This window comes from Pipistrellus hanaki (genome assembly GCF_964339955.1).
Source record: "Pipistrellus hanaki genome assembly, chromosome: 13".
Lineage (NCBI taxonomy): Eukaryota > Metazoa > Chordata > Mammalia > Chiroptera > Vespertilionidae > Pipistrellus > Pipistrellus hanaki.
Window position 1 is genome coordinate 7,530,952 of NC_140515.1, and position 22,464 is coordinate 7,553,415.

Below are 22,464 nucleotides of genomic sequence, written 5' to 3' on the forward strand. Positions count from 1 at the left end.
AAATGTACATGTCAGTGTCATGTATGTAGAAGGCATATTGGCACCCAGCAATCCCCATGTGTATACATATCATCCATGTCTGCTGCATGGCACAGTGGCAGAGTTGCAATTGGCCCAGAGACCCTATGCCCGCAAAGCCTAGAGTCTTTATTCTGCGCCTTCCAGAAAAGCTGTGCCGAGTCCTGGGCTCGCAGCCTGCAGCCCCTCCCCAGGCGCAGGCGGTCAGCCTCCCTCTGCGCGGGCACTCCAGCCCGTCTCCGTCTGCAGGCTCCATGCCATCCATGCCGCACCCGGGTTCCCTCACTCTCGGAGGCCAGGAAGCACAGGATAGTTTGGATCTCTGGATATTTTTATTTTATCTTTTTGTTTTTCCTCACCTGAGGATATTTTTCATTGATTTTTAGAGAGAGTGGAAGGAACAGGGAGAGACAGAAACATCGATGTGAAAGAGACATATTGGTTGCCTCCCACATGTGCCCAAGCAGGACCAGGAGTCAAGGCTGCAAGTGAGGTACATGCCCTTGATCAGAGTCGAACCTGAGACCCTCAGCCCACGGGCTGCTGCTCGAGCCCCGGAGCCGCGCGGCTGGGGCTGGCCTCTGGGCCTCCACCCCTGTGGCCAGCGGCGCTGCCTGTTGGATTGCAGAGCGGACCGTTCACTCGTGTCTTCCCGAAGTCTTCCTTAAAAAGAAAAACACATGAGCTAAATGCTTGTCTTTCTCCTTGCGGGAACTGCCAATTAAGCCCGCCTGCGTGCCAGGCCCCTTAGAGCACAGGCCTGCTCCTCCGGGTGTTTTGTCCGGAGCAGGCGGTGGAGCAGGCCGGTCTGCAGGAGACGGAGCGGCTGTTGAAACCAGGACTGGATTCTGGGAGGAGCCTCGGAGGCGCCGCCATGCCTTCCTGGCCCCCTCCTCTGGGGGGGCGGGGGGGCGGGCAGGGCCAGGGTCTGCACTTGGCAGCAGACTTTCCATCTCCCATTTCCCACTTCCACTTTTTAAAGTTTTAAGTCTTTGAAAAAGAGTTTTGATAATTTTTTTAGTCTCGAGTTTTTAAAATGTCATCTGTAATTTTGAAAGCCAGACAGTAGAGCTGGGAGGGGAAAATAAAAACCCATCAATTTTATGGGCTTTCACTTCCCACAGAGGGCGTTCAGAGTGGAGATGTAATCGCTATCCCCGGATTGCTCTTCGTTTGCTCTGCTTTTGTTCTGTTTTATTTCTAAAGGCCGCTCGTGTGCCAGGGGCCTGCCTGGGTAACAGAGGCCCTCCCTGAGCATGCGTGCTGTGGCGGCATTTCCCTGCGGCGTCTGCGGGAGCCCAGCACGCCCTCCCATCAGTGTGGGCGACTCACCCTCCGGCACAGCGGAAGGCGCAGGCAGCGTGCCCACTGCGCGCTCACTCCTTATCTTACATTCATCATCGCATCCCGGGAAGCGCACGCCTCGCCGGAGCACTGGCACAGAGAGGCAGCGAGCTCTTGCCAACATTTGGGGAAACAGTGAGGTAGATGCCTTAGAGCAGGGTTGCCCCATCCTTTGCTTAAAGTTTTCTTTCCTTTTTTTCTTTTTTGTTTTTTTCTGCCCTTTAGCCCATGAAGAGCATCATGCTTTTGAAGGTGGACGTGGAAAGCACTAATTGCACTCTGTAAGAATGCTTTGTCCTTTGCTGATTGGTTTTGGAAACGGTCTTAACAGGAGGGAGAGTGAAGAGAAGATTGCCGAAGTCCGATGCTGCTCACTTAGTGAGCTTCGGGCCCGCAGATGGGCAACTAGGACTCCAAGTGGCAGGTGGGGTGGGGAGACCGGGTTTCGACCGTCACATTGCTGGTTTTGTTTTTTGTTTTTTGCTTTTTTGCTTTCTGTGTTACTTTCACTCCAATTCTTTTGCCCTTTTGAATTCCGCGTTTGGTCTAATGACTGTTTTGTGCACTCTCCTTTCGTGGAGGCGCGGAAAACCAGTTCCCCTTTAAGGGGCGGGCTGTGCCTGGTCATAGGTCATGCGTCCTCATGCCAGGACTGCTTCGGACGCCGCGCTGCCCTCACAGGAAGCCGCTGGGGAGACTGTCCTCGGCACTCCTGGTGGGACACACCCTGCGTGCCATGCACTGGCCTGGTTCTTCTGTGTTTGGGAGAAGCACAACCACACTTACCAGATGTTGCACTGTCAGCGCACACATCTTTTATCTTTCCCTTTTAAACTCTTTCTATGGCTCTGAAAGGAAGATGATAGCTGGCTCCACTCACATGAAAGCTGCAGTGACCTTGAGCATCAGGGTACAACTCAAACCGAGTTTGGACTCGGACATCTTTCTCACGGAGGGCCCGTCGGCCTTTCCGCAGGAAGGTGGCCGGTGCCGGGCGCCCTCTGGTCTCAGAGGAGAGAACCAGCTAGCTGCTGCGAAGCTCTCCCACATGTTGGGCCTGTGCACACCCAGGCTCCACATCGATCGACACGTTTTGTGAAATGACCCTTTTCCTGCTCAGATTGTGTCATTTCCGGTAATCAGTAGTCCCCCAAATTGGGCAACTTTGCCTGTTGTTCGTTTCAGGGCAGGAAGCTAAATCTCATTTCCAAAATAAATGTGAACATTCATAGAGTTGAACTTGGAGTACATATTTGTTCATATTAATTTTTGGAATTGTTCATCTATATTGTACTATGTCACCAAAGAAATGCTGGTTTTACTGGAAGGAAACGCCACGCTGTGGAACACTGAGCCCTGCTCAGCCTTGACTGCGGCTCTGCTTTGGCTGAGGGGTCGCTTGAAGCTGCTTGTCCTGGTGGCCTTGGCGCCAGGTTGCTCGCACACGCTCACACATCACACAGAGGGCATTGGACCCACGGTTTTTACTCTCCAGCAGAGCCCGGGGCCTGCAGGCCCGGCCAGTGTTTGTAAGTAAAGGTCTCCAGACATGTGCGTGGACTTCCTGCAGCTCTGCTTAGGGAAGCTGTGCCCTTCGTTGGCATCATTGACCACGACAGCCATAATCATGATGGTCATCATTTTTAAAAATGCTTTGTTTTTAAACTTGAGTTCTTCAGTGATTATGTGAGGTATAAGGATATCAAACCCATTTTTCAAAAGCCTGAAACTTGTTGCTTTAAATATTATACTAACATCCAGCTTGTTTTCATTATTCATCAAGAATTAAAAAATTATTCTGGACATGAATTAAGATTCTTTTTATAATATAAGTATTTTTCTGATAGATTAGAAAAGATATTGACTTATCTTCATTATAATTGTCATATACATTTCCATAAGTAAATGGATTTTGAAGTATTTTTATTTTTGAACTTTATTTAAAGGCATTGTGATATGTTCAACCTTTGCATGTAAATAGCTTTTAAAGTAATAAAATAAAATAAAAATAGGAATGTTAGGCTCACTTGACTGTTTTCTAGTTTATATTGTTTGTGATCGTGAAGCACGGGGTAACACACACACAGGGCTGTGCAGCTGCGGTTGAGCCTGCGGCAATGCCAGCTGTGGGAAGGGTTTGGCTGTGTAAGAACTTATCCTCTAAGTCACTTTAAGAGGATTTTGTCAGAGTTTGCTTTTGAAAATGTTTAACTGAATATTTAGTTGGTAAGAGATGCTGTATGAGCTGAGTTAATGTAATCAGTTAAAAGCCTCTCATTACCTTCTTGGATCCAGAAGCCAGTCCTCTTCTGAGGCAAGAAAGTCTGTGGAGCACGTGGCTTTCTGTTGGCAGCGCCCCATGCGGCCCGCGCCGGGAAGTGGCCTGTCCGTCGGGTCTGGGTTGTCCAGCCAGTGTGGCAGGTGCCCACGGGGCAGCGGGCCCTTCCAGCCCGGCGCGGGCCTAGGATGCAGAGCGGGCCTCGGAGCCGCGGTCCTCATCCCGGAGCCCGCTGAGAGCAGGCTTGCCTGTGCGCACCAGGGACTGCACCTGGGACACGGGAGCGGCACTTCTCCCCAGAGGAGGCTCCACCCCGCCCGCTCCCAGCCTCCACAGGCGGCTCACACCTGCTTCCTGCACCCGCCGCTCTCCCCAGTTCTGATGTGAGGGGGGAGTTTACAGCGCACACGTATGTTTACTATAATGAGGCTGTTAAGTGCATGGCACAGTTGATGGAGAAACAAATGAAAAGGAAAACAAATCTAATAAACTGACTCTAACCTTCTCACCTGGCTTCTTGAATTTAGCTCATGTGCCCAGCCACAGCCTTTGGAACTGGAGGAAGTTTTGAGCAAACTGGGCCATAGATGCAGTGCCCAGTCCCCCACCACCTGCGCTTTGGCAGAGGACACGGGCCAAGGCGACCGTGGGCTTGGGAGGCTGCAGCCCTCCCCAGGCCAGGCTCCTTAGCCCGAGAGCCGCACCAGCCTGACCCCCACCCCCCTGCACGCCTGCAGGCAGCACCAAGTCGACCATCTGGCCACGGATGAGCCTTCCTGGCCAGAAACGGTGCCGCCCACCCAGTGCCCGCGGCTTGTCCCCTCTGAGAGCCTGACTGGAGGGAGGGGCGGGCGGCGCTCCGAGAGCCTGTCCTGGACCAGCCAGGCCTTGCAGAGCTGTCGCACGGTGGCGCTGCCCTCCCGCCCCCTGGCTGGGCGCATAGTTTATTCAGCTGTTTGTGCCATTATTGTGAGAGGCCTGCATTTTGCTCTTGTGATTTTATAAAATGTGGTCCTACCAGCAGAGGTTTAGCTCTCCTGCACCTAATAAACCGTCAGATAGAATCCTCCAGATGTGCTTAAAACTCACAGCTCTCAGGCTCTCGTTGAGCCCGTAAGCAGTTCTAAAGGGAAAGAATGAAATAAAGGAACATGTAGGAAATATTTTCTCAACATTGTGCCCGAAGGGAGAAGTAAAACTGCAGTTAGGTTTTTTTAACTTTGTGAATATGGAACTCCCCTTTTAAAACGTGTCTACTGTTTGACTTTTCCTGTATGTTTCCGTAAGATTTCACTTAGTGTAAATGGAAGTAGAGGACTGCCTGTAGTAGTTTATCTCTTAAAACATCAGATCAATTCAGATCAATTAAAAATCACTTCCGAGTTTGGTGACTCAGGACTGTAAAGCCCGGAAGTCCTCTCAGCAGCTGAGAGGGGCAGCCGGAGCCTCTGGAAGCCAGACGGGTCCCTGACCTCTGCCTGCGCCTCCCAGTCCGAGGGCTCCTCTTCCTCGGAGTCTGAGAGCACTTCTCATTCAGACGGAAGTCACCTACACTGCTGCACAGGTCCCCCAGCTGCCCGCACAGTCCGAGGGACCAGACTCAGGATTTTGGAGCGGAAGGGACCTTGGAGATCATTGTGCTCCCGGCCTGGCGGGGCAATCACAGGCGCTCTGAGGGCGCCCACCCGGCCCAGGGCGTCAGACCCGGCGCTGCCATTCAGCCGCTGCCCTCTGGTGCTGAGGTGACGTGCTCTGACCTCACTGATGCCATCTGCCCCCCTGGAGAAAGGCCGCCCGCACCCAGTGACCCTGGCATGTCGCACAGGCGCTGGGAGCCTGCAGAGCCTTGGGGAGCGGCTGGTGCTGCGGGCGGCCTGCGCAGAGCGGCCTCCGCCGTCCCAACAGCCTCCCTGCACAGAGGCCTGCTCTCCTCAGCACCGGCCCGACTGCCCACGCTCAGGCCCAGGCCCAGGCCCTCCTCTGCTTGCCCACAGCGGCGGCCGCAGATGCCGGGAGGCCACAGAGCTGTGAAACCACGCAGGCGCCCAGCCCTGTTCACACGAGGCCAGAGTCACTCCCAGAGTAGCTTAGCAGAACTCTTACTAAACTGCAAGTGTACAAAGCAAAGGTTCCCTGCACGTAGGAATGTGAGCAGTCACTGTGAGTCAACACTCCTGTCCCTCATTGCTGCTGAGTATGAGCTGTGTGTGTGTGTGTGTGTGTGTGTGTGTGTGTGTGACGTCCCCCTCGAATATCCAGTAAAACTGCCTTTGGATATTCTGTGTCCTCATGTCCTTCAGAAGCCACGAGGCTGAGGAGTCTGTTGAGTGTTTTTGTTTTGGTTGCTGCCCGAAAACAGTTACTAACTCATTTAATGAAACACGAGATTTCATTATGGAAACTCCAACTTCTAATGTTCAAGGAAGGGAATTTTTTTGGCTGCTGTATTTGGAACAAGTGTTTATTTGGGAATTGTTAAACTGGCAACTTTGCATTATAGAAATAAGCATGAAGTAAATGATTGCTTCTGTGTTTTCTTTAGAAAATTAATGCTACCTCATCTTTTTACATACAAAAAGCAACTTTTATTAAGGTTTAAGAAGGTGAAAATTTTAATTTTAGCACTTTACATCGTGATAAATGGAGAATATTAAGGGACTTGAGCATTTTAATGAACTTACAGGGTTTCTGTTTTCAAATACAGCTGTTAATTCTGTAAGCCTCGATTAAATTCCTTCCAAATGTCGCAGACTTAATCAGGTAGTTTGGCTTACAACCACTGCATGGGTTATAAAAAGGTGTGACTGTCTTCTTTGCTTGTATCCTTGCCGAGATTGTAGTTTCATTTAAGTGATTACACCAAAGGAATTTGGAGCTTAAGCTTGTGAGCACACTTTAGTTTGCACCATTTGTCCAAATGTAAAATCTTAGGAGTTGTATTCAAGCTTCCAAACTGTCTTACCTGTGAAAGCTGAAGCAAGTTTATTGCCTTATGTTTTGGATCTGCTGTGTCCCTCCCCCAACCGTGTACCAGCTGTGCCCTTGCATTTGGGGCCCTTCACATATGGCTCCAAGCTGGTGCGATGCCCTGCCTTTGATCTGGCTTCATCCAGTGATTTGCTCAGGATTTTTAAGGTCAGAGGGAAAACTTTTCTGTTCTAGTTATTTTTTATTTTATATCATGTGTTGTGTTTGATGTTCAGATCCATGTGAAAGTTGCTTCTATAAGTCGGTAATTTTATTCCAGCCTTTGGAGCAATAAGGTAAGACTAAGCTATACTTTTCTTGCTTGGAAATGTAGTGATTTATGTGTTTCATGCGAATGTGTAGACTTTTCATGGCAGCGTTCTTGTGCTTTTCGAATTGGGACTGTGTTGCTGTGAATTTGTGCTCCTTCCTTTTCCAAGGTATGACTTTGTGGGCTGTAAGTGTTCACTAGCTTGTAGAATTTAGTCTTTTCTAATCTGCTGTAATTCTCGCTCTGTAACTGTTGTTTAGGATAGAAATGGGTGCGTCTCACACCTCAGCGCTTCTCCCTCCGCCATCTTCCCCTCCCTTCTCTCTAAATAAATCACTGGGAAAATAGCTCAGGTGAGGATTTAAACACACACCCTGTCCTGCAGTTGCATGAGGCACTTGGCTTCACCTCAGAAAGTTCCAGGTCGCTGCGGCGGTCATGGCCCTGTGTCCGTGCACACTGAGGGCGGGGCCCGCACAGGCTGAGGAGCAGCTGTCTGTCCGCGCCCCCTCCTCCCACCCCCGCCCCGGCCTCTTGGAGCACATTTGGGGACAGGGCTCACTCGGCCTATCAGGAAACACATGGATGTAGTTTCCTTCTTTCTCTCTGACCTTTGCTAAGAACGGTTTCCTTTAGAATAAGCCAGTTACCTTTATTTCTCTGTGGCCCTGTGATTTGCCCATAGATTCGCTGTTCCCATTGAGCCACGTTAAGTGATTTTACTCTTCCCTTCTGGCTGAGCTACCCCTTTAAAAGCAATAAAATACCAGCGGAGTCCTATTTCCCATTGGTTTGTAGACTGTCCTGCTCCAGGCCGGTGGCGTGCGCAGCTCTCAGGCAGCGTGTGCTGGGAGTGCCCTGGCATGGTCGCTGGCCTCTCCTGCAGGCCCAGGTCCCTGGCCTCTCCTCGGAGGCTGAGAGGCTGATGCGTGGGGCGGAGCTCGGTCCCCACGCGTTCGGGGTCCTGGTGGTTTCGGGGTTCCTGGTGGTGGTCGGGGTCCTGGTGGTTTTGGGGTCCTGGTGGTGGTCGGGGTCCTGGTGGTTTCGGGGTTCCTGGGGGTGGTCGGGGTCCTGGTGGTTTCGGGTCCTGGTGGTGGTTTCGGGGCCCTGGTGATGGTCGGGGTCCTGGTGGTGGTCGGGGTCCTGGTGGTTTCGGGGTCCTGGTGGTGGTCGGGGTTCTGGGTGGTGGTCGGGGTCCTGGTGGTGGTCGGGGTCCTGGTGGTGGTCGGGGTCCTGGTGGTGGTTTCGGGGTCCTGTTGGTGGTCAGGGTCCTGGGTGGTTTCGGGGTCCTGGTGGTGGTCAGGGTCCTGGTGGTGGTCGGGGTCCTGTTGGTGGTTTCAGGTTCCTGGTGGTGGTCGGGGTCCTGGTGGTTTCGGGTCCTGGTGGTGGTTTCGGGGTCCTGGTGATGGTCGGGGTCCTGGTGGTGGTCGGGGTCCTGGTGGTGGTCGGGGTCCTGGTGGTGGTTTTGGGGTCCTGTTGGTGGTCTCGGGGTCCTGGGTGGTTTCGGGGTCCTGGTGGTTTCGGGGTCCTGGTGGTGGTCAGGGTCCTGGTGGTTTCGGGGTCCTGGTGGTTTCGGGGTCCTGGTGGTGGTCGGGTCCTGGTGGTGGTCGGGGTCCTGGTGATTTCGGGGTCCTGGTGGTTTCGGGTCCTGGTGGTGGTCGGGGTCCTGTTGGTGGTTTCTGGTCCTGGTGGTCGGGGCCTTGGTGGTTTCGGGGTCCTGGTGGTGTTCGGGGTCCTGGTGATGGTCGGGGTCCTGGTGGTGGTCAGGGTCCTGGGTGGTTTCGGGGTCCTGGTGGTGGTCGGGGTCCTGGTGGTTTCAGGTTCCTGGTGGTGGTCGGGGTCCTGGTGGTGGTCGGGGTCCTGGTGGTTTCGGGGTCCTGGTGGTGGTCGGGGTCTTGGTGGTTTCGGGGTCCTGGTGGTGGTCGGGGTTCTGGGTGGTGGTTTCGGGGTCCTGGTGGTTTCGGGGTCCTGGTGGTGGTCGGGGTCCTGGTGTTTTGGGGTCCTGGTGGTGGTCGGGCCCTGGTGGTTTCGGGGTCCTGGTGGTGGTCGGGGTTCTGGGTGGTGGTTTCGGGGTCCTGGGTGGTGGTCGGGGTCCTGGTGGTGTCGGGGTCCTGGTGGTGGTCGGGGTCCTGGTGGTGGTTTCGGGGTCCTGTTGGTGGTCTCGGGGTCCTGGGTGGTTTCGGGGTCCTGGTGGTTTCGGGGTCCTGGTGGTGGTCGGGGTCCTGGTGGTTTCGGGGTCCTGGTGGTGGTCGGGGTCATGGGTGGTGGTCGGGGTCCTGGTGGTGGTCGGGGTTCTGGGTGGTGGTTTCGGGGTCCTGGTGGTGGTCGGGGTCCTGGTGGTTTCGGGGTCCTGGTGGTGGTTGGGGTCCTGGTGGTGGTCGGGGTACTGGTGGTGGTCGGGGTTCTGGGTGGTGGTTTCGGGGTCCTGGTGGTGGTCGGGGTCCTGGTGGTCGGGGTCCTGGTGGTGGTCAGGGTCCTGGTGGTGGTCGGGGTTCTGGGTGGTGGTTTCGGGGTCCTGGTGGTGGCCGGGGTCCTGGTGGTGGTCGGGGTCCTGGTGGTGGTCGGGGTCCTGGTGGTTTCGGGGTCCTGGTGGTGGTCGGGGTCCTGGTGGTTTCAGGTTCCTGGTGGTGGTCGGGGTCCTGGTGGTCGGGGTCCTGGTGGTCGGGATCCTGGTGGTGGTCGGGGTCCTGGTGGTGGTCGGGGTCCTGGTGGTGGTCGGGGTTCTGGGTGGTGGTTTCGGGGTCCTGGTGGTGGTCGGGGTCCTGGTGGTGGTCGGGGTCCTGGTGGTTTCGGGGTCCTGGTGGTGGTCGGGGTCCTGGTGGTTTCGGGGTCCAGGTGGTTTCGGGGTCCTGGTGGTGGTCGGGGTCCTCGTGGTTTCGGGGTCCTGGTGGTTTCGGGTCCTGGTGGTTTCGGATCCTGGTGGTGGTCGGGGTCCTGGTGGTTTCGGGGTCCTGGTGGTGGTCGGGGTCCTGGTGGTTTCGGGGTCCAGGTGGTTTCGGGGTCCTGGTGGTGGTCGGGGTCCTGGTGGTGGTCGGGGTCCTCGTGGTTTCGGGGTCCTGGTGGTTTCGGGTCCTGGTGGTTTCGGATCCTGGTGGTGGTCGGGGTCCTGGTGGTTTCGGGGTCCTGGTGGTGGTCGGGGTCCTGGTGGTTTCGGGGTCCTGGTGGTGGTCGGGGTCCTGGTGGTGGTCGGGGTCCTCGTGGTTTCGGGGTCCTGGTAGTTTCGGGTCCTGGTGGTTTCGGGTCCTGGTGGTGGTCGGGGTCCTGGTGGTTTCGGGGTCCTGGTGTTTCGGGGTCCTGGTGGTGGTCGGGGTCCTGGTGGTGGTCGGGGCCCTGGTGGTTTCGGGGTCCTGGTGGTCGGGGCCCTGGTGGTGGTCGGGGTTTTGGGTGGTGGTTTCGGGGTCTTGGTGGTGGTTGGGGTCCTGGTGGTGGTCGGGGCCCTGGTGGTTTCGGGGTCCTGGTGGTCGGGGCCCTGGTGGTGGTCGGGGTTCTGGGTGGTGGTTTCGGGGCCCTGGTGGTTTCGGGGTCCTGGTGGTGGTCGGGGCCCTGGTGGTGGTCGGGGTTCTGGGTGGTGGTTTCGGGGCCCTGGTGGTGGTCGGGGTCCTGGTGGTGGTCGGGGTCCTGGTGGTGGTCGGGGTCCTGGTGGTGGTCGGGGTTCTGGGTGGTGGTCGGGGTCCTTGTGGTTTCAGGGTCCTGGTGGTGGTCGGGGCCCTGGTGGTGGTTTCGGGGTCCTGGTGGTGGTCGGGGTCCTGGTGGTGGTCGGGGTCCTGGTGGTGGTCGGGGTCCTGGTGGTTTCGGGGTCCTGGTGGTGGTCGGGGTCCTGGTGGTGGTCGGGGTCCTGGTGGTTTCGGGGTCCTGGTGGTAGTCGGGGTCCTGGTGGTTTCGGGGTCCTGGTGGTTTCGGGGTCCTGGTGGTTTCGGGAAGCACGGGCTCTGCCTTCTCGGCTGAGGGCGGCCTTGCAGGGGCAGAGATGGGGAGTGTGGGTGGAGCTGCTGCTGGAGCGCTTTCCTGCTTTCCCCAGTGGCTGTTTCCCTGACCCTGGGCCCTGCAGGGAGACAGGCCTTTGCTGTAGGCAGAAAAGAAAGCCGTCGTGTTCACAGGCTCAGCAAGTGCAGTGCCACTGAAAGATTTCTGTTTCCGTGACATGCCAGGCTGCCGTGCCACTGGCGTATTCCTGGCCAGAGAGGACGTGTGAGTCAGAGCGTTCGGTGCCGGCTCAGAGCTGCCGCGCCTGCTGGCCGGGCCCATCCGCGCCGCAGGTCTGGGTGCGCGGGCTCACCCCCTGAGATGCGCTTCCCCGCCATTTCCCTCCACTCGGACACGGGACGCGGGAACCAGGGTTCCACACCCGGGGTCAGGTCTTAGGGAAGTTTTGAGTTTTGTGACTCCCTGGAGGATGATCAAAATGAAAGCTAAACACTAAAGCAATGTTCCCTTTTTACTCAACTAATCGGTATTTCAGGAAGATGGCAGAACAAGGGGCCAGACTTTGATGTTCAGAAAGTCTCTTTAAAACCATGAGGTTACGCCCTGACCCGTGTGCTTGGTGGTGGGAAGTCGCCCAGCACAGAAGGGTCTCCGGTTCGGTGCCTGGCCAAGGGCACATCCTGGGTTGCAGGTTCCTTCCCTGCTCAGTTGGGGTGCGTGTGGCAGGCAATCAATTGATGTCTCTTTCTCACACCGATGTCTTTCTACATCTATCCCTCTCTCTCTATTCTTCCTCTCACTCCCCCTTCCTCCCTTCCTCCCTCTCTCTAAAAACAATCAGTGAAAAGAACAATCCTCGGCTGAGGATTAACAACAACCAACATCATAGAATCATAAACAAAATGTTAACAGAAGGCCCTGGCTCTCAGTGTTCCCCAGGTGGCTGGTCTGCAGGAGCCTGTACACATGCGCACAAAGCTCCTATTGTGATATAGACATGTTTAAGGTGCAGTAAAACGGTAACACACTCACACTGACGTCTGTTGTGTGGCAAGATGTTAACATCTTGGAAGCAGTAAGCATAATTTATGTACTCGTTCCTTGATTTTGTTTTATTAAACATCACTTTTTAAAACTTCTTATTGTAAAATAGAACTAAGACACAGAAAACCAGCCACCACTGACATGTGACTGAGTGACTTGTCACAAGGAGGCCGCTCTGTAGCAGCGCCAGGCCAAGAGGCAGAACTGCGCCGCCCCGGAGCCTGCTCAGCCCTCCTGGCCCAGCCTGCTTCCCACTGAAATGACTCCTCCTGGGCCTCCAGCAGCCCTTCCTCCTGGTTCTCTCACTCAGCGATAAACGTCACTTTTACCTTTTGGTATAGAAGCTTCTCTGCTAAAGAAAGCTGGGCTCACCAAAGTTACGTGTAAGTCCTTTAAAGAGTGCGTGCAGACACCACCGCGCAGCCGCTCCCCGGCCCGGCCCATGGGCCAGCGAGGGCCTCTGCCTGCGCCTGCGGGGCTGCGGCCACCGCCTCACCAACAACCCTGACCAGCACGTGGGCGCCGTGCCCCCAGCTAGGCTGCTGTGCCCTCCCTAGAGCCCGATGGGATACCCCGTCACTGTCGTCCCAGGGTCTGTCTGCGGAAACTGAAGCTGGGGGTGAAATGACGGCCAAGACCACCCGGTGTCACAGGCCCGGGATCCGCACAGGCAGGGCGGCTCCAGCTGTCCTGCCAGCGGGAGGCTGCACTGATGGGGGTGAGGTTCCCATGTGGAGTAATTTGGGGGTTTCTTAGAAGAGCTTGTTTCTAAAAGAAAGGATCTACGGCTTTAAGAAGGAATAGGAAAATCTCTGATCTAGTTCAACCTTTTCATTTTAAAAGTGAAGAAATGACCCAGAAAATATAAAGAATTTGTTGAAGCAGTTGGTGGCAAAGTTGTAGCCAGATCCCCAAGTCTTCTGGCTGTTAAATCAGTTCTCTTCTCTTTATTCCATACCTCATGTAGAAAAGTTAGGCATTTTCTAGTCTGCTGCTTTGTATCAGTTGCACAAAAACAGATTTGCCTTAAAATCAGTTTATAGCTAGGAGACACCACCACTTGTGTACTTTCTCAAGGTTTTAACTGGGAATTTAAAATTTATGTTTGAAATTTGCTTTTCTGTCTCATTCATCGGTGCCCCGTCTATAGTGCACATGCCTACACTCTTCTCTAGAGATTGCACAAAAATAACACATTTCCGCGGTGTGGGTGGCAGGTGAGAAAGAATTCCTGGTGTAGTGTGAGCTTCAACATATTCACGGCCAATTCTGGATTATTCTATCACAGATAGTCATGCAGCTCCCATTTTTGCTTCTTACCGGTGACCTTTAACTACTTGTGTCTATCAGACTGGGAAGGAGGAGAGCAGAGAAGATGGAATTTAATTTCTTGAGCAGAGTGTCCCACATCCCGGTAAAAAGTGTAGAGGTTTTGGTGGGAGTTTTCTCGGACGGAACGCCTGTGGGGTGCCCAGCTCAGCCCGGGATGTTAACCAGCAGCAGGGAAGCAAACCGCCCATGCAAAGAGCTTACTTTGGAATGAGCTTTCTTGGGTTGAGATCCCATTAGCTTGTGCCTTGAGTAAGTTACTCTTCTTCTGAGCTCCGGCTCTCCTATTGTTAGATGGGAAGAGAGAGAGCTTCTGCAAAGCAGGTAACATATAACTGCCAGCTCAGCACTTTGCTCATGTAGAGTAGTAAATGGTACTTCCGTTGGTTGACCGTGTCCATCAATCCATACAGTAAAGATGATGAACTGATCCAACTTTGGCACTTTCCTTTTTCTAAGTATATTCTTGCCTTCATTACTCAGGAATATAAGACAGAAACTCAGTTAATGAAAACGTTTTCCAAGCTGAACAAATTCATGTTGAAGCAAGAGTCTCATCTTGTGCTCCTTGGGCTGTAAGCCCTCATTGTGTGTCTGTGGGCTAAAGGCACTTATCTTGTGGTCCTTGGGCTATAGGCCCTCATTGATTGTCTGTAGGCTGTAGGCACTTGTCTTGTGTCTGTGGGCTGTAGGCCCTTGTCTTGTGTCTGTGGGCTGTAGGCCCTTGTCTTGTGTCTGTGGGCTGTAGGCACTCATCTTGTGTCTGTAAGCTGTAGGCACTCATCTTGTGTCTGTGGGCTGTAGGCACTCATCTTGTGTCTGTGGGCTGTAGGCACTCATCTTGTGTCTGTGGGCTGTAGGCCCTTGTGTCTGTGGGCTGTAGGCACTCATCTTGTGTCTGTGGGCTGTAGGCCCTTGTGTCTGTGGGCTGTAAGCACTCATCTTGTGTCTGTGGGCTGTAGGCACTCGTCTTGTGTATGTGGGCTGTAGGCCCTTGTGTCTGTGGGCTGTAAGCACTCATCTTGTGTCTGTGGGCTGTAGGCACTCGTCTTGTGTCTGTGGGCTGTAGGCCCTTGTGTCTGTGGGCTGTAAGCACTCATCTTGTGTCTGTGGGCTGTAAGCACTCGTCTTGTGTCTGTGGGCTGTAAGCACTCGTCTTGTGTCTGTGGGCTGTAGGCACTTGTCTTGTGTCTGTGGGCTGTAAGCACTCGTCTTGTGTCTGTGGGCTGTAGGCCCTTGTGTCTGTGGGCTGTAAGCACTCGTCTTGTGTCTGTGGGCTGTAGGCCCTTGTGTCTGTGGGCTGTAAGCACTCGTCTTGTGTCTGTGGGCTGTAAGCACTCGTCTTGTGTCTGTGGGCTGTAGGCACTCGTCTTGTGTCTGTGGGCTGTAGGCCCTTGTGTCTGTGGGCTGTAAGCACTCGTCTTGTGTCTGTGGGCTGTAGGCACTCGTCTTGTGTCTGTGGGCTGTAAGCACTCGTCTTGTGTCTGTGGGCTGTAGGCACTCGTCTTGTGTCTGTGGGCTGTAGGCACTCGTCTTGTGTCTGTGGGCTGTAGGCACTCGTCTTGTGTCTGTGGGCTGTAGGCCCTTGTGTCTGTGGGCTGTAAGCACTCGTCTTGTGTCTGTGGGCTGTAGGCCCTTGTGTCTGTGGGCTGTAAGCACTCATCTTGTGTCTGTGGGCTGTAGGCCCTCGTCTTGTGATCCCTAGGTTATAGGCATCCTCTTGTGGACGGTGGGCGCTCCTCCTCTGTGAATTCTGTGGCACTGATCTTGTCCTCTGTGAATTGTAGGTACTCAAACTTATCAGTGGAGAAATGGAAGAGGTTCCCAAAGTTCCCTGTATGTCATGTATATTCTTTTCATCCCCTTATCTTTAGATGGAAAGCAAGAGAGCTCCTTTAAAGCAGGTAATGTATTTAACTCCCAGCTCTGCTCTGCTCACGTAGAATATTAAATGGTACTTCCATTGGTTGACCTTATCCATTAATTCTTACAGTAAAGATGATGAACTGATATCTGGAAGGCAAGTTGATAAGGCTGAGATAAGTTGAAAGTGTAGCTGAGCTAAGGACTGTTTGGGATATTGAATTATCACTAAGTATTTATTGAACAACTATGAAGTGCTACGTACTGGGGATACAAAAATATGCAAGGTAGGACATTGTCCTTTTTCATGGAGTTTACTGTTTAGTGGATTGGTAAATAGCATTAAAACATCTGAACTACTAAACCATAAAAAAGGCAAGAACTATATATTAAACATCTTTGAGTTTCACATACTATGAACTCAGTGCATGTTTGAATGAAGGAATGTTTGAATAGGAGTTTGCTTTAAGTCAAAATTGTGTTAGATTTCTAAAGCTGAGCATTTTGTTAATCTCATTATTTTTTAAACTTCTCTAATAATAGTTTGACATTGAATTCAGTAACCACAAAGGCTGTTTATAATTTGTTTGTGCTTTTCAAACATCTTTAAAAGACAAGCTAGCCCTTGACTTTCGCTCAGTAATTCACTGTCTATGTATCTACCTGCGGGAAACCATCATAAAAGGTCCATGCGCCAACATGTTAAATGCGGGGCTTCTTTAACTGTGGAATGTCTACGGATTGCTTACTCTGTAATTTTTAAAAGCCCTATAATTCTCTATAAAGTATATATAGCATCTGAGCAAGAAATATGACACTAAGTCTAGAATTAAATAATATCTTGGGGCCACTGCCTTCTGCGTTTTCAGCAGTTGGGAACTTCTCTAAGTGCAGGTTAACAAGCGCAGAACATCATAAATGAGCATCTGTCCTCTGACCCAGCCAGGGACCCCTCCATTATTCATTCCAGAAGCCGCGCTGCACTGAGACCCGCCCTCCCCGCCCCCTCCCCGCCGCCCGCATTGGTCTCTAAGATTGGCAGGAGGTCAAGTCTTTTCACCCCGGCTTGGGTCCTGGCTGAGTGTTCCTGGGCCTTGCTTTGTAGCCTTGATAACTATTTTCAGGATGAAAGTAAACAAAAGGAGACCCGGAGGGAGCACTGTAGTCTGCACACGTGTGGGGAAGGTTTTTTAAGTTGTAAATGAGAACAGCTCTGCTATTTGGCCCGCTGACCGATCCCCCCCCTGCCCCCACCCCCCCCGCCCCCGCTTTACTTCAAAGGCCTAGCTCTGAGAGGGTCACACATTCTCCTTGATGACAAATTAATCACATTTTATTTTCTTGAATGAGGTGGATACAGAAACTACAACTGCCCAGCCTGGGCGCCAGCGCGCCCTCTGGCTCTGATTAGAGCTGCGGCTCCCCCTCCCCGGGCTGGCGGCCTGCGGGGAGCCTCAGTGAAACGCTTTCAGCTGCACCCGCGCGCAGGCGAGCCCTCCTGACAGAAACGACGTTTCAATGGATGCGCACCTTTCCTCGGAGCAGCGTTTCCGCCAGGAAGACCTGGGGGAAGCAGTATATTATGGGTCTGAAGTGTTTACAGCCCCCTTTCATGTTTCTGCTGGGAGATGGAGTTCAGAAAGAAAAGAGACCGGCCTGTGGCATCTGCAGACGTCACGATGGCCCAGTGTGGATGGGAACTGCCTGCCTCCTGGTGGAGAGGCGGGGCCCGAGGGGGCTGTGTGCCGCGCAGTGCGGAGGGGGCACGGCTGCCCCGCCTGTCCTGGGAGGGAGGGGGCGCCTCCTGCTGGATGTGGCCCGGGGTTGCAGCGCAAGTCCTCACGTGGGGTCATGGCTCCCTGCTGCTGTGACCGTGCTGGTCTGAGAGAATTGCTGTTTCACAAAATATGGTCCCGGTCTGTCTGCGGGTGTGCCTCAGGCCTTTCCCAGAAAGACTCCCCAAATGAAAGGTTCACATGTTCAGGTCACAGTCTCAGGGAGAGGCCGACAGCGCCTCTGACATGCAAGCAGGCCCGCCCCGTGGCTCAGGTGGCTACAGGGCCTGCCTCCGCCGGCCGCCCATGCTGGCGCTCCGTTCACAGGGCCCTCTCGTTTCTGACCCAGACAGGCAGCTTTCAGAAATGTGTGGCATCCAGGACCCTGAATCATTTAAAGCTGGGAGCTCCCTGTCCCCGCCTTGTGATACTGGGGCTCCTTGTTGCCGGCAGCCAGGCCCCTGTGTCTCCATCCCTCCTCCCTCACCCCTCCCCCTCCAGACCTCCTCCTTCCATCCCTTCTCTTCCATCTCTCCTCCTCCATCCCTTCCCCTCCAGCCCTCCCCCTCCAAACCTCCTTGGGGCTCTGAGCGTGAGCCAGGGCCCCTCCTCCATGAAGTTTGCTCTTTCCAGCTTTGGAGGAGCCACCCTGCCCCCATCGGGGAGACGGGGATGTCCTTCAGTGGCTGTGGTGGCTTCTGCTGGCACTGGAGGGAGGGGTGGCGGTGAGGAGCTGACCAGGGGCCCGCACCCCTGGGAGCCGCGTGGAGGCCCGCTGTTTGCTGGGGGAGGAAGGACATTGCCTGGCACTCCCTGAGTCCACAGCTGAGGGTACGGGAGTCTAGAGTGGAAGGGCCCCTTCCCCAAGGTCACGCTGGTGCCCCAGAGCGGGAGCTGTGCCTGGGTCCCCATCACTCCGCCACGTCCCTTCCCCACGCGATGGGAATTCTGTGGGTCCAAATGGCCACCCTGGACTCTACTCAGCCTCTATTTGATTTGTTCTGCTCGATTTATCTATTTAATGTTTTCTAATTGATTTCAGAGAGAAGGAAGTGGGAGAGAGAGAGAGAAACACCAGTGATGAGAGGATCATTGATGGGCTGCCTCCTGCACTGGGAATCAAGCCCACAATCTGGGCATGTGCCCTGACTGAGAATCCAACCGTGACCTCCCAGTTCATAGGTCAACACTCAACCCTTGAGCCACCTGGCTGGGCTGATCCCACATTTTCACTTGGAGGAGTTTGTCCCGAGCCGGAGAGGGGGACCCAGAGCGGGCGGCCCTGCGGGAGCACGAGGACAGGCCGCCCGGAGCGGCCCCGGCCGGGTCCCCGCAGCCTGCCGGGGGCGGCCCGCGGCGGCCGCGTGCCTCTGCTCAGAGGCTTCGGCCACCACCTGCCTGACTGGCTCCCCAGGGCCCCGTGGCTCCTACCCACTCGGCCTATCCTGCCTCGACTTATTTCATGCTTGAAAACCTCACTCCTTTTAAATGTAGTATTTAAGAATACATAAAATCCAGTCAGTTTTATGACACGAGTGGTCCTGCAGGAGGGGCCGCCATAGCCATGGCTTCGGGCTGTGCAGGAGGCCCGCTCGGCTCATACAGGCGCTCCCGGATCGTCAGTGAGGGCTGAGCGGCAGGCGGGAGGGCATCCCGCTGAGGGTCTGCTTGGCTCTGTGGGTTTGGTTCCCCAGTGGATGAAGGGGCTCCCTTCTGAGCCACAGCCATCACCCCAGGCCTAGGCCACTGCCTTGCAAAGCATCCTCTCGATGCACCCCACCCCAACCCCCCACCAGCGGTTCTGCAGGGCCCGGGGGGAGGAGGACAGTCACTTGCCAATTGCACAGGCTCCTCACACTCCTTGTCTAGGTTTGGAGACAATGTTATAGTTTTTATTTTTTTATTTTTTAAATATATTTTATTGATTTTTTACAGAGAGGAGAGGGATAGAGAGCTAGAGACATCGATAAGGGAGAAACATCAACCAGCTGCCTCCTACACACCCCCTACTGGGGATGTGCCCACAACCAAGGTACATGCGCTTGACCGGAATCGAACCTGCGTCCCTTCAGTCCGCAGGCCAACGCTCTATCCACTGAGCCAAACCGGTTTCAGCAATGCTGTAATTTTTAAATAAATTGTTGCTTTGAAAGGATGAGCTGCTTCTGGATTCCAATCTTATGCTAAGTGAACGTAGCCAGTCAGAAAAAGACAAGTATCACGTGGTCTCACTCATATTCGGAATCTGATGAACAAAATGGACCCAGAGACATAGAGCATGGAACAGACTGGAATCTCGGCGGGAAGGTGGCGTGGAGGGGGATTAACGGGGAATTTATGTGCACACGTGCATACGTGCATGGTCCATGGACACAGACAGTGGTGCGGTGACGGCCTGAGGCGGGTGGGGATGGAGTGGAGGGGGTCAATGGGAAAAAGGCACAGCTATAATAGTTTCAACAATAAATACATTTTTAAAAAAAAAAAAAAAAAAAAGCAAACTTTAATCCACAAAGAACTTCCTGAGAGTGGATTTACTTTCTGTGCTAGAGCTTTGGAGCTGCTCCAGGTAAAAATGTTCCTGACCACATGTCAGCGGAAATCTGCCTTGGAAGGAGAATCAACAATACTGGTATAAAGGAGCCCTGGTCAGGGCGCTCAGCGGTTAGAGCCTCAGGCCCATGCACCAAGAGTCTCGGCTTAGACTCCTACTCAAGGGCCCGCACCTGGGTCCCACCCCAGTGCACACTCCTGCACACAGGAGGCAGCCAATTGTGTCTTTCTCACATGGATGTTTTTCTCTGCCCCCTGCCCTCCCTTCCACTCTCTCTAAAAATCAGTGGGAAAAATACCCTCCAGTGAGAATTAACAACAACAACAAAAAGTAAAAAAACACACAAATACAAAACAACATACAACCAGCAATTGGACCTCCCCTGTGTCCCCCTCCCACTGTCGGTATGGTCAGAGGGTAAACACGCGGAGGCCTTGGCAAACGTGCAGTATTTAACAGGATCCTTTCGAGGTCATTTTTATTATTTTACCTCCCGGAACCCCAGAAAGGCTTCCTCGCAGTGAGTGCTGGAGGGGAGCCGCAGCCTGAGAGGCTGGAGCAGCGGCGGCCCTGAGAACCGACACCGCAGCGGCAGCGGGCGGCCTGCACACTGCTGTCCCTCCTCCTGCGGCCAGAGGTCCCCCTGGTAGCAGCATCTCTCTCACTGGAGTCTCCCAGGTGTCAGCCAAGGGGTGTCGCCAGCAAGAGACGAGCAAGGTCTTTAGGCGGGAAGCCCCCCCAGGAACCGGCACAGAAGCCAGCTCCTGCGAGCCGTGGGGAGACACGTGGGCTGCGCGGGTTTGGGTGCAGCTGGGGATGAAGGAAGGAAAGCATCTCAGTTCTTCTCCCGCAAGACAGAGTGTTTAGCCTTTCGTCATTGAAAGACGCGAAAGAGGAGCGCACGTAGTTCAGCTGAAAATCCCAGCCTGTGTGTGCTTTGGAGTCCATAGCCGCGCACACTGTACAGCCTTTAGAGCTGACACAGTGCATGCGTGCACTCAGCTCGGGGCCCCTTTCTGACCAATGCAGGGGGTGAGCATGTGGTCCTTACTCGGCAGACTGAGGGGGACGGGCCCCAGCGCCCCTCAGCCGGTGAGGGGCGGTGTGTTCAGCCAGGAGACACCTCCTCCAGGGACGGGCAGTGGCTGAGGTGGCTGTTTCCCTCCACAGGCCCATCAGACGGTGGAGTTGTCTCTCCTGGGGTGAGGCCAGTGCTCATGCTGCACAGATAACGCAGAAACAAGAAATTAGGTAGCAATCGTACATGGTTAATCACAACCATCAGGCACAGCCTGTGTCGCTTCTGTGTAAACTACGTGCATGAGCTTGCTCACTCCTAGCAGGCGCCCGCCTGCCCGCGGAGGGAGGGCCTGCCAGGGCGCCTGTGTGCTTCCACGTGTACCTGTGCGCGGCCTCGGCAGCACCGGGCAGCCCGCTCACCTCCGGCCTCAGTGACATCTCCGACCTCACTGTCCCATTTACCCCTCGCCACCCCGTCCTGCCAAGGAGGCAGCGTCCATGTGCTGGTGACTGCCCGGCGTTCTCGGCTCAGGAAGCACTGGAGTCAGGACTGAGCCAGGCGTCCAGGCAGATCCCGGACCTGCTCCGGCCCGTGTGCCACCGCCACTGCCAGGCACAGAGCTGCCAAAGCCCGGGGCTGGGCTGCAGAGGCCGCTGTGACTGCTGGGCCCGGCCTGCGCAGCCAGCAGCCCCACCTTCTCCCCCCCACCACACCCCCCCTCCCCCCCCGCAGATCCCCAAGTGTCTCCCGGAGACTTCTGAAAGGGGGGGGGGGGGGGCAGCCCAGGTCGGCTGTGCTGAGCTGAGGCCAGGGAGAAGGGAGGGCATGCGGTGTTTGTCCCGCGGAGGCCTCGGAGTGAGAGGACTGTCTGGGCCTTGGTTACTGTTCTGTTTGCCTCCATCCCATGTCACTAGGCCCCCCTCCCTGTTCCCCTCGTCAGCTCCAGAGTGCAGAGCAGCCGCCACCCACCTCCACAGGAATTCTGCAGATTATTGGGTAATTCCACAGGAGTTCTTTGAGCTGCTTAAGGAAAGGTGCCATCTAGAAGTACAAAGTAAAATAACAATAATAATTATTATATTTAAATGTCTTTATGAAAATCTACGTGGGGCAATTAAGAGGAGACCAACTGGTACTTGTGGAAAACTCACAGGTTGTCAAACACCCCTCCCCGCCCGCCGCCCCGTCCCACGGGCTCTGTGGACGACCACTGTGCCAGCTTGGCAGCCCGGCCAGGGGTGCTGGGCGCCCCTCAGCCAGAGCCACCGTCCTACGCGCAGAATAACACGCCCCGCCAGGCGCCGCGGAGAGCCGCTCTCCCTTTTACCCGGAGAGAACGCGCGTTTGGCGGCACCATTGCCCTGCAGTCAGTGACTGCCCTGCTGCACCGGGACAGGACATCCGGCCGCCCCGGCCGCCTCGCAGGACTCCTGTCTCCCGGGAGCCTGTGCTCGTGTTTCGCGGTGGCCTGGAGAGCAGGGTTCGGTGCCGCAGAGCTGCTTCAGGGGTGACCCAGGCTCAGGATCCCTCCCTGCGCACATCTGGCCTGTCAGGTGTCGCCCTCTCTCCTTCGCAGGCAGGGTTTGCTGGGCAAGATGTTCTCCTCTGCATCAACTTGCCTTTGATCTTCAGGACCGCCTTCCGCCGCACACCTGGCGGTGCTCACGGGCGGCCCGCACCCTGCACGGCGCTGCTCTCCGGACACAGATGGCCCCCATGCTGCGTGCAGCTGCGCTCCGCCTGCTCGCTGCTGAGCTCAGACTTCCCTCCGCCGGTTCAGAAGGCATAACCTCGGCGCAACCCTGGGCCTCGCCCCATCTCACCGCGTCGCTGTCTGCTGGAGGCCGCCCACCACGTGGCCCGCCAGGCCCGAGCAGAGCTGAGCGCCTGAGCGAGCAGCACTGGCCACGGCCCCCAGGCTCCAGGTGCGGCCCTGCTCTGGGTCCTGGAGCCACTCGCCGAGCAGCAGTCTTAGGTTGCGTCTGGAATCATCTCTATGCTGACCTTCCCCTAGAATGTGCCTGTCTCCTCCCGTTTCTCTTAAAACGTAATGCCTCATGTTCCATTTCCCACGAC

At 55.0% G+C, this 22,464-nt stretch overlaps 1 protein-coding gene across 5 annotated transcripts in view; it reads left to right on the top strand.

The window, feature by feature from the left end:
- Positions 1–22,193, top strand: part of EIF4E3 (eukaryotic translation initiation factor 4E family member 3) — a 42,885-nt gene extending 20,692 nt beyond the window's left edge. The window contains exons 7-8 of one of the 5 annotated variants that reach the window (XM_084902095.1): positions 6,844–6,903; positions 15,050–19,092. In XM_084902095.1, coding sequence (XP_084758221.1) covers positions 6,844–6,902 — 59 coding nt within the window. In that variant the 3' untranslated portion in view covers position 6,903; positions 15,050–19,092. Of the gene's footprint in view, positions 1–404; positions 512–1,587; positions 4,381–6,843; positions 6,918–15,049; positions 19,093–22,020 lie in introns of those variants that run through there. The other 4 variants (XM_084902090.1, XM_084902093.1, XM_084902096.1 and 1 more) reach the window with 4 other exon arrangements.
- The last annotated feature ends 271 nt before the right edge of the window (positions 22,194–22,464 follow it).